Below are 16,869 nucleotides of genomic sequence, written 5' to 3' on the forward strand. Positions count from 1 at the left end.
CCGTGCCTTGTCCTCTCTTTAGGGTGGTGCAGGTCATCTGCACAGGGAAAGGGAGTGGCTCCAGACTGTTTCTCTCTTTCCAGGAGCTGGTGCTTGCCCCAAGACCTGGTGGTGCCGTGTGCTTGAGGGCTTCTATCTGATCATCTGGATGATTCTGCCAGAATAGGTGAACCTTGCTCGAGGATCACTGGGCCTGGTGAGCTCTCGGTCATGTGCCCGTGGCCAGACTAGAGCTCTGTCCACCGACTTTAACAGCAGTGTCTGCCTCAGAGTTCCCCCTCATCTCCATGAATGCCATGAAGCCACACCTGTCAGGGGAACCGCACCCAGGCTGTTATCAGGTCTGCTCTGATCAGCGACTGTGCCCTGCCAGTCTAAAGTCCGCAGTTGTCACCGGGAGGATATAGTCCCTTGAGTCAGATGACTCAGGTGTGTGACGTACTGTACCCGAGTATCTTCACTGCAGGGACGGGACACTGGGGCCTTTCATGTTCCTTCTGTCTGCACTGTAACACACAGGCACTGCTGCCTTGCTTTCAGGGGCCTCTCATCTGCAGGGCCCTGCCCATTCCCTCGAGACTCTACCCAGCCAGAGAGCGATGGGCTCTGAGCTCTGTACGCTCACATCCAGACCTTTCCTCCTCACAGCCAGGTGAGTCCTGCCACTTGCTCAGAGGAGACGGGGCTCTGCTCTTCAATCCAGATCTTCACATCCTGTGGCAGCACACACAGGACCTGCTCCAGGACGAAGGCATCTTCAGTCTCCTCTTCTGATCATAACTGTGGCTGCAGCACTTGTTCTAGACAGAAGGAGCCGCTCAGAGTGAGTGGTAGCAGCTGAACTTCTCTCTGACCATTGAAGAGTGACAGGTGGCTCTTGGGGTGTGTTAGATATTAGTGAAATGATGGCTTCATTCACACTGTCTGTTTCACTATTGTAATTCTTTAAATTCACTTAATAGGGAATATTAATATGGAATCATGTAACTAAAATAAAAAAAATTGGTACTGTGGCTAAAATATAAAATATATCTAAATGTAAATGTAGCTAAAAACCAAAAGTATAATAACTTATCTGAGTGTCATTAACAACACTGTTACAAACTGCGTCACAAAACTGGTGAGAATCACAAATTAATTGAGCGGCTTAGTCAATAAGTAAAGTAATTATTCAGATCCCCAACTTGAAAGTGATTCTCCAGAATATACCCAAGAGGCTGGTATAATTAGAGGCACGTGAATTCTTTTTTTTCTAGCAAACTGTCCTGGAAAGAGAAATAATCCAGGTACACCTGGTTAAACAAATATTTCTTAATGAGAACAATACAAACACTACACTACACACAACAACACATACAACACACAAGTTACTCTATGTACAGTACTTCCAGACAAGGCTTTTCAGAGGCCTAACATCCTAAAAACCCCAGACGTCTATTAATCCTGCTCCTTTAAGAGCAGAGGAGCCACACAGCACAGCAGCTCTGGACAAGGAGGAGCTCCCCTGAGTCTCTGTCCAGAAGTGAGAGAGACCTGCAGAGCTGCACCCTGTCGCTGGGAAGAGCTGCTGCCCTGTTTCCTCTTCATGAAGACATGAGCACCTGCTGGACTGGAGCCCTGGCCCTGTGTGAGGAGGACTGAGCTGCGGTGTGTCTGACTGGCAGAGGAGGGAAAGGACAGAGGGAATAAAGAGCTCAGGGAGGGAAAGGCTGGACCTGGAGCTGGACTCTCTCTCCTGCAGCTTCAGCTCTGACACTGCAGGCTCCTTCACTACAATAGAGAGCAGAGCTGCTGTGCTGAGGACTGGGACAGGTCTGGACAGCAGTCAGCCTGTTCCTCTGTGCTGGAGGAGTGTCCTGAGGATTTAGGGACGGGAGGAGCTGTTGAAGAGACACTGTAAGTGCTGCTCTTGCAGGAAGTTGTGTTACGACAGACGCTGGAGAATTAACTTTTAGTTTCGTTTCTGATTCAGACTTCAGTTTCCTGAGTGCTGTTCTCTGCAGTTTAAGCTCCCAGTGACTCTCACAGTCAGTCCAGTCTGGGGTTTCCTGTACTGCAGTATTCTAGTTTCAGTCCAGGTGTGTCTGTGTACCAGTATCTCCAGGTGAGTTTCTTCAGGTGTTTTTCTGCTCTTGTCTGTAGTTTGTGTGTACTGTATCTACTGTGTGAGTAAATGCTGGTATATAATTGTGAAGAAGGGCTGTGTTATTGCTCTGGTCACCCAGCCTGTGTGGCCCTGCATTGTGTAACTTGATGGTGTATCTGTTGTAAAGTTTTAGATATGTGTTTTGTGTTTAATGTGTTACCTGTTGTGGATCCACAAACTTCTTGTCTTGCTATGTTGGGTCAGGTGACAGAAAAAATGTCACTGATTGTACTGATCCTGTCAGGCAGTACCCGGTTGGTGCAGAATATGTAGCCTAGCCTAGATGGGGGGACAGAGAGTTTTGTTTGTTCTGCTGTATTGTTTTCTGGAGTTACTCACCTGTATTACTTTTTGCTGTTTGTGTTGTATTGAGATGGTGCTGATCATCTCCTCTGATCGACTCTGTTTCTGCTCAGGAATGGCCTCACCCAGCAGTGTCCTGTCTGAAGAGCAGTTCCAGTGCTCTATCTGTCTGGACACATTCACCAGCCCAGTGTCCACTTCATGTGGACACAGCTTCTGCCTGGCCTGTATTGGAGGATACTGGGACAGCAGTGATGTGTGTCAGTGTCCACTGTGTAAGGAGACATTTCCTATAAGACCTGATCTCAGTGTGAACAGAAGTCTGGCAGAAATCACTGAGCAGTTCAAGAGGACCAGAGTCAGCAGTGATGAAGGACTTTGTGCTAAACCTGGAGAAGTGTCCTGTGATTCCTGCACTGGGAGAAAACTCAAGGCTGTGAAATCCTGTCTGGTCTGTCTGGCCTCTTACTGTGAGACTCACATCCAGCCTCACTATCAAGGAGCTGCTTTCAGGAGACACAGACTGATTGAGCCTGTGGAGAGCCTTGAGGACAGGCTGTGTGAGAAGCATGAGAGACTCCTGGAGCTGTTCTGCAGGACTGACCAGACCTGTGTTTGTGTGCTGTGTACTGAGACTGACCACAGGACACACAGCACTGTCCCTGCAGAGACAGAGTGGACAAAGAAGCAGGTGACCTTTCTTATTTCTCCCTGATAACTTGTACTAATTACTACCACTTTATACATACAGTGTATGACAATCCCAACATTCCCTCACACTGAGCTCACACAGAATGACCCGAACAGACATTAATTTCATGTTGACCAGTCCAGTGTCAGTGTGAGTGTCTCTTGTCCAGTCCAGTACCAGTGTGAGAGTCTCTTGTCCAGTCCACTGTCAGTGTAAGAGTCTCTTGACCAGCTCAGTGTCAGTGTGAGCCTCTTTTGACCAGCCCAGTGTATGAGCACCAGTAGCAGTGAATTCAGTGCCTCTGTTCCCCTGTTTGTCCACAGACTCAGCTGAGGAAGACTGAGGCAGAAGTACAACAGATGATCCAGGACAGACTGAAGAAGGTGGAGGAGATCAAACAGGCAGTGGAGCTCAGCAAAGTGAGTCCTGTCAATCCTTCTGAGTGGGGTACTGCAGGGCTCAGTGCTGGGGTCACTGCTCTCTGCACAGAGAGGGGACACTTAGGAAGTCTGGGAAGATACTGTAATGTCATTGTCCATTTAAAGGACAAAATGATGTTTGTGTCTCGATATCAGTTTCCCGCCAGCAGAGGGCACCTCAGTCACAGGTCTGTACCTCAGTCAGCAGGGGAAGGTGTAAACCATCTAGAATTAGATAACCAATCAGACACCTCCGTGAAGCTGGCCCCCTTACAGAGAGCACAAACGATGAAACCCACCTCATTCGTTAGTGCCATGTTTGCGCTGTTAAAAGTAGTGTTTGTGCCGTTTCGTTTCCGAGAGATTGTGCCTTGTTTTTCGGGTGATCACGTGACCATGTCAGGTGACTTTCACCTCCAGTGACCCCGTCTGCCCAGTTCAAGTGTCTGTTACTGGTGCGAGAGGAACAATTCTGCAGTTGTGTTTCTCTGTTTGCTGGAGTGGGAGGCGGCGGTGGACTCATCCTGAAACTCATCCTGAAACTCGGTTCACACCATGCCCCTTCTCTCAATGACCAGCTTGTTTTCGTGTCATCTTCTCTGTTCTCCTGCAGGTTTTGTCTTCACACCTTTCTTCACCCTTCTGCACTTCGCATTCCTGAGTGGGCTCTCTGCTCCTCCTGCCTCCTCCCCTCTCCCAGCTTCTGTTCTCCTGTGCTCTTTAATCCTTGCTGTCTGCCGTCTTTCTCACACCTGAAGAAGGCTTCACAGACGAAACGTTGTGTTTTTTCTCTTCTCTTTTCAGCCTGGAATAAACCTATTACTTGTTCCTTTACATCCGCAACTGTTCTGATTAGTTTGTGATATCGGTGACAATTTTTAATTTTCCTGATTGCACAAACACACAGAAGATACTGGTATTAAAACCAAAATCCATCGCCGCCCCCCACCCGGTCACACAGAGAAACACAACTGCAGAACTGTTCCTCTCGCACCAGTAAGAGATGCTTGAACTGGGCAGACGGGGTCACGTCACCCGGCATGGTCACGTGATCACCCGACAAACAAGGCGCTATATCTCGGGAACAAGAGCAGCACAAACTCTACTACCTGTATCAACGGCACAAACGCAGCACTAACGAATGGGACCGGTTTGGTTTCCCTTAAGGGGGCTGAGTGGCGTCACGACCGATAAAACAAGGCGCTATATCTCAGAAACAAAAGCAGCACAAACGCAGCACTAATGAATGAGGTGGTTTTCATTGTTTGTGCCGTCTGTAGGAGGGCTGTGCTTACCACCACACCTCCAGCTCATCTGTGATGTGGCCTCTGTAGGCATTAAGAGTTTACTGCTTAGTAGAAGTCTGGGGGGTTTCTGGGTGATTAGGATGCTGGGTCTCTGAAAAGCCTTTTTTGTAAATACTGTACAGTACATAGAGAGTCACTTGTCTGTTGCATGTTTTGTTTTGTGTCTAGTGTAGTTTGTGTCTTCTCATTGTAATAAATATTTGTTTACAAGAGGATTATTACTTTCCAGCAAATTCCTGCCAGAGAACAAGGAATTCACGTTATACAACTCGGGTATACTCTGGAGAATCACTTACAAGTTGGGGGTTATGAATATTTTTTTCACTTATAGACTAAACCGCTCGGTCAATTCCTGATTTTCACCATTTTCATAACCTCCCCAATTATAACTACAGTACATGATAATCAGACTTTCTGTGTAGAGGGGCTGCTGGTGAAGATTGTGTCACCCAGGTGGGGCTACACTACAAATGCTGTCCTTCCTGTATGTAGACTTTGTGGACTGGAATTAAAATCTGTATATACATGCAAATAATTACTTATTTCTGACATGTCAATATTATTTCCTGTTACGTCATGAAGTCTCCTGGTGTCTCCTCAGAGCTGTGCCCAGAGAGAGATTGAGGACAGTGTGCAGGTCTTCACTGCTCTTCGAAACTCCATTGAGAGGAGCCAGGCTGAGCTCATCGAGCTGATTGAGGAGAAGCAGAGAGCAGCAGAGAGGAGGGCTGAAGGGATCATTAAAGAGCTGGAGCAGGAAATCACTGAGCTAAAGAGGAGAAACACTGAGCTGGAGCAGCTCTCCCACACTGAGGACCACATCTACTTCCTACAGGTCAGAACCCACTGTAGAGAGCAGATACAGTATCTACAGAGAGCAGAGAGTCCTACAGGTCAGCACACACTGTAGAGAGCAGATACAGAATCTACAGAGAGTAGAGAGTCCTACAGGTCAGCACACACTGTAGAGAGCAGATACAGTATCTACAAAGAGCAGAGAGTCCTACAGGTCAGCACACACTGTAGAGAGCAGATACAGTATCTACAGAGAGCAGAGAGTCCTACAGGTCAGCACACTCTGTAGAGAGCAGATACAGTATCTACAGAGAGCAGAGAGTCCTACAGGTCAGCACACACTGAAAAGAGCAGATACAGTATCTACAGAGAGCAGAGAGTCCTACAGGTCAGCACACTCTGTAGAGAGCAGATACAGTATCTACAGAGAGCAGAGAGTCCTACAGGTCAGCACACACTGTAGAGAGCAGATACAGTATCTACAGAGAGCAGAGGTCAGCACACTCTGTAGAGAGCAGATACAGTATCTACAGAGAGCAGAGAGTCCTACAGGTCAGCACACACTGAAAAGAGCAGATACAGTATCTACAGAGAGCAGAGAGTCCTACAGGTCAGCACACACTGTAGAGAGCAGATACAGTATCTACAGAGAGCAGAGAGTCCTACAGGTCAGCACACACTGTAGAGAGCAGATACAGTATCTACAGAGAGCAGAGAGTCCTACAGGTCAGCACACACTGTAGAGAGCAGATACAGTATCTACAGAGAGCAGAGAGACCTACAGGTCAGGACACACTGTAGAGAGCAGATACAGTATCTACAGAGAGCAGAGAGTCCTACAGGTCAGCACACACTGTAGAGAACAGATACAGTATCTACAGAGAGCAGAGAGTCCTACAGGTCAGCACACACTGTAGAGAGCAGATACAGTATCTACAGAGAGCAGAGAGTCCTACAGGTCAGCACACACTGTAGAGAGCAGGTACAGTATCTACAGAGAGCAGAGAGTACTACAGGTCAGCACACACTGTAGAGAGCAGATACAGTATCTACAGAGAGCAGAGAGTCCTACAGGTCAGCACACACTGTAGAGAGCAGATACAGTATCTACAGAGAGCAGAGAGTCCTACAGGTCAGCACACACTGTAGAGAGCAGATACAGTATCTACAGAGAGCAGAGAGTCCTACAGGTCAGCACACACTGTAGAGAGCAGATACAGTATCTACAGAGAGCAGGGAGTCCTACAGGTCAGCACACACTGTAGAGAGCAGATACAGTATCTACAGAGAGCAGAGAGAGCTCACTGTGTGACTCTTAGTGATCTATACTGGGCTCTAGGTTTCAGACTCACAGGTGACTTATTGCCTTAGAAGGCTGTGGCCCCCCATGACTCTGAGTCTCTCCTGCTGTAGAGTTTCCCCTCCCTGTGCTCCCCTCCACACCCCAAGGACTGGTCTGACATCACTGTTCACCCTGATCTCTGTCTGGGGGCTGTGAGGAGGGCTGTGTGTCAGCTGGAGGACAGACTCAGAGAGGAAGTCAAGAGGCTCTCAGAGGAAGGTTTGTGTTTCACTCCCTTTCCTTACTGTTTCAACAAAATAATAAAAAAAATCACTGTTTTAATGTCAATTAGAAAATGTAAGTTTTTATTTTTGGGTTCATAATTGATTTAAAGTTGAGCTTTTCATTTAATTCAAATTCAAAGTTTTGTTTTATCATATTTATATTCAGCTTACCTTAGTATCAACAAAATAAAATAAAAAACTTAAAGTGTTTAAGTATCAGTTAGGAACTTTTTATTTCACACTATATTTATTTGATGTTTTTATTTCAATTTTTCATATCATGGTTATTAATTGATTTATAGATTTTATCTTGTCATAATTTAACTCATAATAGATGCACATTGTAATCATGTTTACCTTCAAATTCATATTTATACTTTACTCACCTCCCCCTGACTGTATCTGGACACAAGATCCTCATGACTGTGTTTTTCCATCAAAATCTCCTGACAGATTAGTGGGGTTTTCTTCAGGATCAGTAGTTTGTTCCAGTGCAGCTGGATGAGCTGTCAGTGTCTCTTACAGACCCACAGCTCCACTGGGCAGACAACACACTCCTGTGTGTTACTGTCCTGCCTGAGAGATCAGCACAGCACTACAACACACAACACTGCACACCTGGAGACCAGACTCCAGCAGGAATGTGCTCTCAGCTCTCTAACATCTTTCTCTCTGTTTGCAGAGTTTGAGAGGCTTCGCAAACATGCAGGTGAGTCTGTTGTCACTGACAGGAACTTGTCATTTACAAAGGTCACAGCAGGGTCACAGGGGTCAATACAGGCTCTTACTCTGACAGGGGGACATGTTGTAACTCTTGCTTTATACACAGCTGATGTGTTTAATGTTGTGAGCAAAGTCCCTCAGATGGGCTTTGTCCTTATCAGGACTGATGAGGAATTGGACCCCAACACTGTGGCACACAGTGGGGACCCCAACACTGACCCATGTCTTGGGATCCCCAATACACAGATTGAAGACCCCATCACTGTGTCAGGACTGCAGTTCTCCTTTACATCATTGTGAAACAGAGGATTGTAATCCTGTTAAACCTGTAAACTAGAATCTACACTGACAACTAGGAGTCAGACCCCGGACTGCTTCCTCTGCCTCGGCTCTCTTGCGGATGGCCAGGCGGGGGGAGGGATGCAGATGGGTCTTGCTTCGCCAGTGTCGATGGTGCGCTGAGCTTCGTTTGTATGAGTACAGTCTTCCTCTCTTCCAGCAAACACATCTGCAAACTCTCGTAGCAGAGTCCTTGGTTGTCCCTGCTCTGCCTCACTCAGTCCCTCTTTGCTGTGCTGAGAAAGCTCCTCCACCATTTTGTCTGATTTTGTTGTGGTCTTGAAGGCCGAGCCCCTGTCCTCAGTTTCAGGATGCTGCTCCCTCGCACCGTGGGTCAGTGTCTCCTGGCTCAGGGGGAGTCTCTGGGCTCCCTGCTGTATCTCCATGGTAACTCTGGGCTGCTCTGGAGCTGTTGCACTGGTACCCAGGAGGAGGTGTGGCCCCTCGCTGCTATTAGCTTGAGGGCCACTCGGCATTTCCTGCTGGCACTGCTCTCGAGACGCACGGTTCTGCACAGAGGAGTTCAGTACCAGTGACTCCATCCTCTCACCTGGCCATCCAGGGAAAGCTCTCTTCACTGGTCTGCAGCAGAACTGCCAGGTTCTCTCCTTCTGTAGTCTGTCTGAGCCAGGCGCTGCCTGTAGGAGTTATACTGTACCTGAACATCGTGATCTTCAGCATGAACACACACCTGCAGACTCACACAGCTGAGCCTTGAAGAGCAGGGTCACCAACACATGGCTCAACAAATACAAACAGTGAAAACAGTGAGATCTGGTGGGAAATTAATTATTAGTCCAGCAAACTGATGTCATAACGAGTAAGGAAAGTTATTGAGGTTAAATCATTCTGTGCAGTAATATCCACAGATGTCCTTCCATCAGCTCTTACAGCCATTCCTGCAGACTGCCTTCATCTAGAACTGACACAAATCATCACTTTTAAAAAGATGGAGATTTCAGTATTTTTATTTCTTTAACCTTTATATTTGACTGCAAAACTTTAATATCTGTTCCCCCAGTTTCTGAATATCCCTGCTTTCCCTTAAGAAATACAATTGTAGAGACTAATCACAACAAATAAATAACAAATCTGCTCAATTCACAACCAGATGTGACAAAACACATTCAAGACTCACAATATTTAAATATTTTCTTATTTTCAGTTCTCTTCACTCCCTGGGATAAAGAAAATACACTGTCGCATACAGTATATAATATGCTTTACATACAGCTACTTATGTGCAATAAAATTAATTTTTATTAAATTACCCTTATTAATAAGCACGTTAACTAAGTTCTTTATCAATAAATGTGGTTTCACTGGAAAGTAGTTTAAGCTAAACATTACAATCCTTTTCCAAGTGACGGACACATGACTCCCTGCCGTAGTGCCGGTGTTGTTTCCCCTCTATTCTCCTGTGATCCAGAGCTCCGCCTGTCCCACACTGAGCTGTCTCCCCATGTGAAGAGGCGCTGGGAGTCAGTCCTGTACTCCAGTCACCTCTAGAGGGCAGCAGCTCTCACTCTGGGCTCGTTGCAGTGGAGAGCAGGTTCAGCTCGGAGCTGCGGACTGATTTCAGCGGCCAAGTTCGTTGCTCTTGGTCTGAAGTTGGCGCGCTAGTTTAACACGGAGCTGTGTGCTGACCAGGGGCTGAGCTCCAGTTAGTGTGCTGTGTCGGTTCATTACAACTGACCCACAATGTCTATTTTTCAGGTTTCCATACGTGTTACACTGATTTGTGTGTAACGAACAAGAAAAAAAGACGCACACAAGCTTTGTCTGTTCTCTCTCAGGTTCCCCTGTCTTGTGTAAAGACAACTTCAGCCTTAATTCAGCTGACAGAGTTAAATACACTGACAGACAGCTCTTAACACACACAAACAACAGATCCTTTTTATTACTGTCCTCAGCAGCGCAGGAGGAGACAATCTTGCAGTTACTGCCTGTGTGATTCAGGTCCCTGTTATTGTTAATGAAGTGGCAGCAATTTCAGCTTCTAAGAATTTTGTCTTAATGAGACTTTTACAATCTAACTGATAGAGAGGAACCAGAATAACCATAAAAAGACAGTTTGCTTATTTTTCTTCTTGTGAAATAATGTATCCATCAGTATAGAGATGCCCTCAGCCGTGTGATCTGCACACAGTGGATCATCAGGTCTCCTTCAGATTTAAAGACACTTTCTCCCACAGGAGCCAGACTCTCGCAGTGTGAGAGCTCTGCACACGCTCACAGCTCATCTCAGCCGGGCTGGGCCTGTCTGTCCTGACCAACCCAGGAGACCCCATTTCCACAGGTCCGCCTGCCCAGTCTCTCCAGTCACATCAGAACACATCCAGAGCATCTGGACCAGTCCTGTCCACACTGTAATGTCCACTACACACTGGCCACACAATACTGACACTTTCTGAAGTGTTTTCTTTATTTTTACCTGCTGCACACAAACAAGCGCCAGTGACTGCAGACGAGTTCAACCCAAACCAGTGATGTGAACCTGTGACTGCAGGCATCACGTGCAAACTGGAACAGAACAGTGGAAAAGAAGACAACGGGTTTTGTGTAATTAATTAATCACTCAGTTTTATCTTTGTCACTGAATGCCCTGGGTGTCTCAGGACAGGCAGGCCCAGTCCAGCTGAAATCAGCAGACTGAACAGAACTGTAGTTTACTGCAGTGAGCTTTCTGCTGGTGTGAATCCTGATACACACTCTAGACACCTGCATCTGTACTTTCATCTGAGAGAGGAGTGAGATACAGATCATTTCATCCTGTCTGTCTGCTCTCTGATCCACAGCTGATGTGACTCTGGACCCCAATACAGCTCATCCCAGTCTCATCCTGTCTGAGGATGGGAAACAAGTGAGAAATAGTTACACACGAAAGGATCTCCCTGACAATCCAGAGAGATTTGATTCTTCTCCCTCTGTCCTGGGAAAGGATGGGATCACCTCAGGGAGACACTACTGGGAGGTGGAGGTGGGGGAGAAGACTAAGTGGGATTTAGGAGTCGCCATAGAGTCCATCAACAGGAAGGGGAAGATCACACTGAGACCCCAGTATGGTTACTGGACTGTGAAGCTGAGGAATGGGAATGAGTACAAGGCTTGTACTAGACCCTCAGTCCTCCTCCCGCTGAGCCAGAAGCCCCAGAAGGTGGGGGTGTATGTGGACTATGAGGGGGGACAGGTCTCCTTTTACAATGTGGACAACAGGTCTCATATCTACACCTTCACTGCCTCCTTCACTGAGAAACTCTTTCCATTCTTCGGCCCTGGTCTTCATCAGAGAGGTACAAACTCAGCCCCACTGATCATCTGTCCTGTCAGTCACACAGACTGAATCAGCACACTACCTGTGGGAGGGGCTCTCCTGGAGAAAACAATTATTCTACTCGTTTGTGTCAAACTGTTCTGCTTTCAGTCCATGTCATTGCTCTATTTTCTATTGTCTCTCCATTAATCATGTCTTTCAGTAAATCAGTAAAATACTGTCACAGCTGTTGTCTTTCTTCACAAGCGACTGTCCTGCCTGGCTCGGGTCCAACTCGCGTCCTGCGGTTGCCCCTGGCAACAGCAACCTTCCCACAAGCTCCCGACCCGTCACTCCAACTGGATCGGGTCGCCGTTCGGTGAATCCCACCTTTCCCACCAGACCCGATCTGTTCCCAGTCCCGTGGATCAGCAGCCGGATTGACTGCCTTCTTACCGCGGTGTCGGTGCTCCGCTGTCAGAGCCTCCTTCTCCCTGCGAGCGCTCGGTTCTCTCCGAGACGAACGTGTCTCGTTCCCCTCTTCTCTGCTGCTCTGATTCCCTGTCGCGATACAGCGATTCCTTTTCCTCCTTCTTCCCTCTTTTTCCTTTCTGTCTTGCTCATTTTTTGCCTCATTTCCTTTTCGTTTTTCATCGCCGTCGGCTCATCAGCCTGATGTTCCTTTTTGTTCCTCTTGGTGTTTTTTTGCTTCATATCTTTGCACCCTTCTCCTAGTTTTCTCTTAGTTTCCTCACCGTTATCAGCCTCCCCTCTCTGTTTCCCAGCTGGGAGCCTGGCTTGTTTCAGCGCGCTGCTCGCGAACTGTCCGCCTGTCCTTCTGTATCAAACCCCACTTGTATGTCCTGCTCCTGCCTCCAGCGTTTCTAGATCATCTTACCCAGCACACTGGAACCTGCGCCTGGGCTCCAGCCATCATCACGCTGCAGCAGCACAGTGAGCCCAGTGTCTGTTACTCGTCGCTCTGAAAGAAGGGGATTAGGGCGGGAGTCTGCTCTCAGCTCTGACTTGCAAAGTAGAACTGGACACAGGCAGGTCAGACCTCATCAGCTGGACCGTCCAGTTTCTAATCTGCCTCAGTGTGATGGAGCAAACTGAAGCTCAGTCAGAGCCTCTTCCTTCAGTGCACTGAGCTGGACTCTCCTGCCCTGACTGACTGACTGGACTGACTGGGATCAGCTGACTGGCCCTGTGCCTCACTGGGACTTTCCTCAGGAGAGCAGCGTCAGGTGCAGAGGGCAGGGAGCTGTGTCCCAGCTCAGTGTGGAGTCTCACTCCTGTGCTGTAACATCAGCACCAGCCAGCAGTCTGGAGTCCAGTTCAGGGCTGAGAAGTCCCAAAGACAGAAGGAAGACTGGCAAGGAGTTTGTTAGGTCTGGGGTTTAGTACAGATCAGTGGCTCCAGAGAGAATTCAGTCTTTCAGTGTTGCTGAATTCTCTGTAGTCTCCACAGTGGAGCAGACCAGTAGAGTTTATAGTAGGAAACTGGGAGCCAGAGGGTGAGGTGCACCAGCAGGTCTCGGAAGAGATGTGGATCGTCTCCCAGCGCAGGGAAGACCGGCCGAGGAAGTGTGAGCCCGCCTGAGGGTGCCAGGAGGTCCCAGAGCAGGGAGGGGACAGGCTTCTTCCTGGGAAAGGGAAGACTGGCCACGGGTGGGAGAGCCCTTCTGAGTGGGCCAGGGGCTCCAGGGAGCGGAAGGAACGAGTCTAGAGAGTGGGGAGGAAGAGGAATGGAGAACTGGGGAGTTCAGCAGGAATTAGTCTGTTCCAGCTTTCTCATGGAACAGAGGACTGCAGACTTGTTCCCTGTGGGAAGAGGAGCTGAAGGTCTGTTGGGGAATGAATCCCTCTGGGCAGGACTGGTTTCTGGTCATAGGGTTTGGGGGAGCAGCTACAGGTGATGGGGTCAGGGTGAGAGAGTGAGGGGTTTGGGAGTGGGGTTACAGATGTTGGGGTTACAGGTGTTGGGGTCAGGGTGACAGAGTGAGGGGGTTACGGATCTTGGGGTTACAGCGAGCGCTCGGTTCTCTCCGAGACGAGAGTGTCTTGTTCCCCTCTTCTCTGCTGCTCTGATTCCCTGTCGCGATACAGCGATTCCTTTTCCTCCTTCTTCCCTCTTTTTCCTTTCTGTCTTGCTCATTTTTTGCCTCATTTCCATTTCCTGTGAATTATTACCCACCCTTCAAATAACGAATGCCAACTTCGAAACTAGGAAGAAGCGACGTGAAGAATCATTTGGAAACGTCCGCCAGGTGTAGAGGGTGAAGAGGAAGGCGTCGTGTGACTCATATTGAGTGTGATCTTCACACTGCTCTAACTAGAGAGGGAGAGAGCTGACACCAGACACACGGGTCATGCAGGTCTCTGGGTCTTGCTTTGTGTGTTGTTCTCTGTTGTCAGTGCTCTTACTATTCATAAGAATATCTGTGGTTCAGACTTCATCATGGACCCTAGAGGCGATAAGAGAATGAAAAAAAGAGTGTGTGTGTAATTACACAAAAATCACTCAAAGTGGTTACTGCTCAGTACTGTTCTCTACTTAATGATATCTTACTAGGTAAGCAGTGTTTTTATTACTAAAAACACAAACCACAGAATGAAGGAATGTTATTATTTTTCTTTTGTCATTTTTGGGTGAAAAAAGTAAAAGTAGAGGTGACTTTTCTGAGGTCCGGAACAAATTGTAATTTTTCCATATAAGAAATAATGAAAATACGTTTTTTTTACGGTCTATGAATTTTTGCTGCACGGAAGGGTTTCTGGGAAGGAGTTACAGGTGGAAGAAGAGGTACAGCTGTTCGCTCCTGCGTATTCCTCACCCCTTCAGCTCTTCATCCATCAGTCCCTGGAAAGCTGCTGCAGCCCCTGTGATCCAGAAGGCCTGACCTTCAACTGTGTCCTGAGCCCCTTTCCTCGGGGAAAGAGAGCTCTGGGCGAGGTGACAGCAGCTAAGTGTTTAGATTGCTCAGTCAGTGCTGCCTGCCAGTATCCTTCACAGAGGTCCCGTGTGCGGATATGTGCGGCTTTTCCCAGCCTCTCCCGCACTGGGAAAGTGTCAAACTGGGATATTTTATCAAGTGAGGTAAAGTCCACACAGAACCTTAAACTCCCGTCTGTCTTTGTCCCACAGCTCCGGGACTGGACCGTTCACTCACGAGCGGTCTGTCATGTCCAGTGTTCACAAGGTCTCTCCTTCTTGTCTCACACCTGTACTAGATGCACCGGAGCCCTGCGTGTTACGGAATATTAATGAGGACCCCGTGCAGAAAAATCAGGACAAACTCCAGAGGCGTAGTCGATTAAACATACCGAGGTCCGGAAATCGAAGGTAAACAAACCGGTGCAAAAGTACAAAATCAGGAAGCGGAGCAGTAAACGGTGAGGAAGCCGAGAGTCGAAGCCAGTACAATAATCAAAGTACCAAACCAAAACCAGGAGACGTAGTCGGAGAACAAACCAGGGTCAGGAAGCCAAAAACCAAGACGTAACTAATCGCAGAAAGACGGGGTGGCTCTAGCCAGGAAAAACCCTAATACTGAGCACAGGGGAGAGTGTGAGGCAGCCTTAAACAGGCTGGGGGAAATGGGCTAACTGGGAACCGTGCTGGAATGCGAGGTGGAATGACGAGTCCTCCGGGGGCCACATTTCGGACCGGCCCCTCTTCCGCAGCTCAGTACGGGGTTGTATCACTGCCGTCCTCCCAGGAATATCTCTGAGCAGAGCAAGAGGCGTTGATCACGCCCTGTCCCTGCTCCTCGGGAAGGCGCTCTAGCAACAGTAGAGCTGGGGAATCCTCCAACGTCACTCCTGGGAATACCGCTGGGAAGAGTCTGCTGTTTCAGCTCCCGCTCCGACCCCTCTTCAGTAAATGAATACGGCAAGTTTGCTCTGTCTGTTTCCTGTCCGGCAGAAACACTTCATCAATCACAGGTCCTTCCTCAAGGTGACTCTGCCGCTCTGCGAGGAGGCTGCAGCAGCAGGACTCGCTGAGCTGCTCAGTCCCACCTGCTCGTGACCAGAGACGCGGGCGTACTGAGCCATTTGTTCTTGCTGGGACGACGACAGGTTTTCTAATGTAAAGCCCTGAAGGTCCTCAGGCTCAGCCCTCGTTTTTAAAACACGACTTCTGAGGTTCGGCGGCTGACAGGGCTGTTCGCTTTCGATGCCTCTTTCAGGGCGGACAGGGGTCCTGGTGCTGTACGGCCACAGAGCAGTTCGGGAGCCTGAGGCTCCGCTCGCTATGCAGACATTAAATATCCAGTCAGATCCCATCTCAGGCATTTTCACAGCCTAGTTTTCAGGGTCTGACTAAATCGCTCGACCAAGCCGGCAGTGTCTGGGTGGTCATGTGATGTCTTTAATCCCCCAATTCCCAAGAAGGTATACACATGTCCTAACAATGTTGAAGTGAAGTTCGGCCCCTGGTCTGTTATAATAAGCTCATTCATGATCTGCTGGGTCTTAATTGTGTGTAAGGGGAAGGCTGTGGGACACTGGCTCACATAATCATGAATGACCTCAGCGTATCGATTCCCTGTTCTGCTCCTCTCCAGAGGCTGACGCTGGCCCCCGCTCTGTGAGAGGATGACCAGCAGAGGAGCGAGCAGGGCCCTGTCACCATGCTTGATGTTGCCTGTGCGCTGGCGCTCTGGACATGTCTGACAGGACTTATTGATGTCATTGCACCAGCCTGGACAGTAAAATCGTGTGGCAGTTTGAGCCCGGGTTGTTATCTGGCCCATATCCCCTGCCCGGGTACGCCGTGGGGAGAGTACGCAGTGCGCCTCTCCCCGCAGGTGAGCTCTTCCTCCTGTTGAGCTCAGGCACAGCGCCGGCATCCTCCTGCTGCACTGGACTTCCTGGATCTCAGCCTCTCTCCCTGCTCCGTGCCTTGTCCTCTCTTTAGGGTGGTGCAGGTCATCTGCACAGGGGAAGGGAGTGGCTCCAGACTGTTTCTCTCTTTCCAGGAGCTGGTGCTTGCCCCAAGACCTGGTGGTGCCGTGTGCTTGAGGGCTTCTATCTGATCATCTGGATGATTCTGCCAGAATAGGTGAACCTTGCTCGAGGATCACTGGGCCTGGTGAGCTCTCAGTCATGTGCCCGTGGCCAGACTAGAGCTCTGTCCACCGACTTTAACAGCAGTGTCTGACGCAGAGTTCCCCCTCATCTCCATGAATGCCATGAAGCCACGCCTGTCAGGGGAACCGCACCCAGGCTGTTATCAGGTCTGCTCTGATCAGCGACTGTGCCCTGCCAGTCTAAAGTCCGCAGTTGTCACCGGGAGGATATAGTCCCTTGAGTCAGATGAC

General features: G+C 48.7%; 2 protein-coding genes across 2 annotated transcripts in view; both read left to right on the forward strand.

Moving 5' to 3' along the window:
- LOC148660413 (butyrophilin subfamily 1 member A1-like) overlaps positions 1 to 16,869 on the forward strand; it is an 87,139-nt gene that overhangs the window by 27,805 nt on the left and 42,465 nt on the right. The gene's annotated exons all lie outside the window — the stretch shown is intronic.
- On the forward strand, positions 1,736 to 11,786 carry LOC148660415 (E3 ubiquitin-protein ligase TRIM39-like). Its single transcript, XM_088637836.1, has 7 exons — positions 1,736 to 2,104; positions 2,563 to 3,140; positions 3,464 to 3,559; positions 5,468 to 5,701; positions 7,075 to 7,222; positions 7,910 to 7,936; positions 11,088 to 11,786. The coding sequence occupies exons 2-7, from the start codon at positions 2,565 to 2,567 to the stop codon at positions 11,630 to 11,632; spliced, it is 1,626 nt and encodes a 541-aa protein (XP_088493962.1). The 5' UTR covers positions 1,736 to 2,104; positions 2,563 to 2,564; the 3' UTR covers positions 11,633 to 11,786.

Source organism: Lepisosteus platostomus, chromosome 6 (assembly GCF_059453375.1).
Source record: "Lepisosteus platostomus isolate fLepPlt1 chromosome 6, fLepPlt1.hap1, whole genome shotgun sequence".
In the NCBI taxonomy this organism is placed as follows: domain Eukaryota; kingdom Metazoa; phylum Chordata; class Actinopteri; order Semionotiformes; family Lepisosteidae; genus Lepisosteus; species Lepisosteus platostomus.

Coding starts and splice junctions, on each gene's coding strand:
- LOC148660415 (XM_088637836.1), top strand. CDS start 2,565: ATGGCCTCACCCAGCAGTGTCCTGTCTGAAGAGCAGTTCCAGTGCTCT. Junction 3,141..3,463: donor CAGAGTGGACAAAGAAGCAG/GTGACCTTTCTT, acceptor GTTTGTCCACAG/ACTCAGCTGAGGAAGACTGA. Junction 7,223..7,909: donor CAAGAGGCTCTCAGAGGAAG/GTTTGTGTTTCA, acceptor CTCTGTTTGCAG/AGTTTGAGAGGCTTCGCAAA.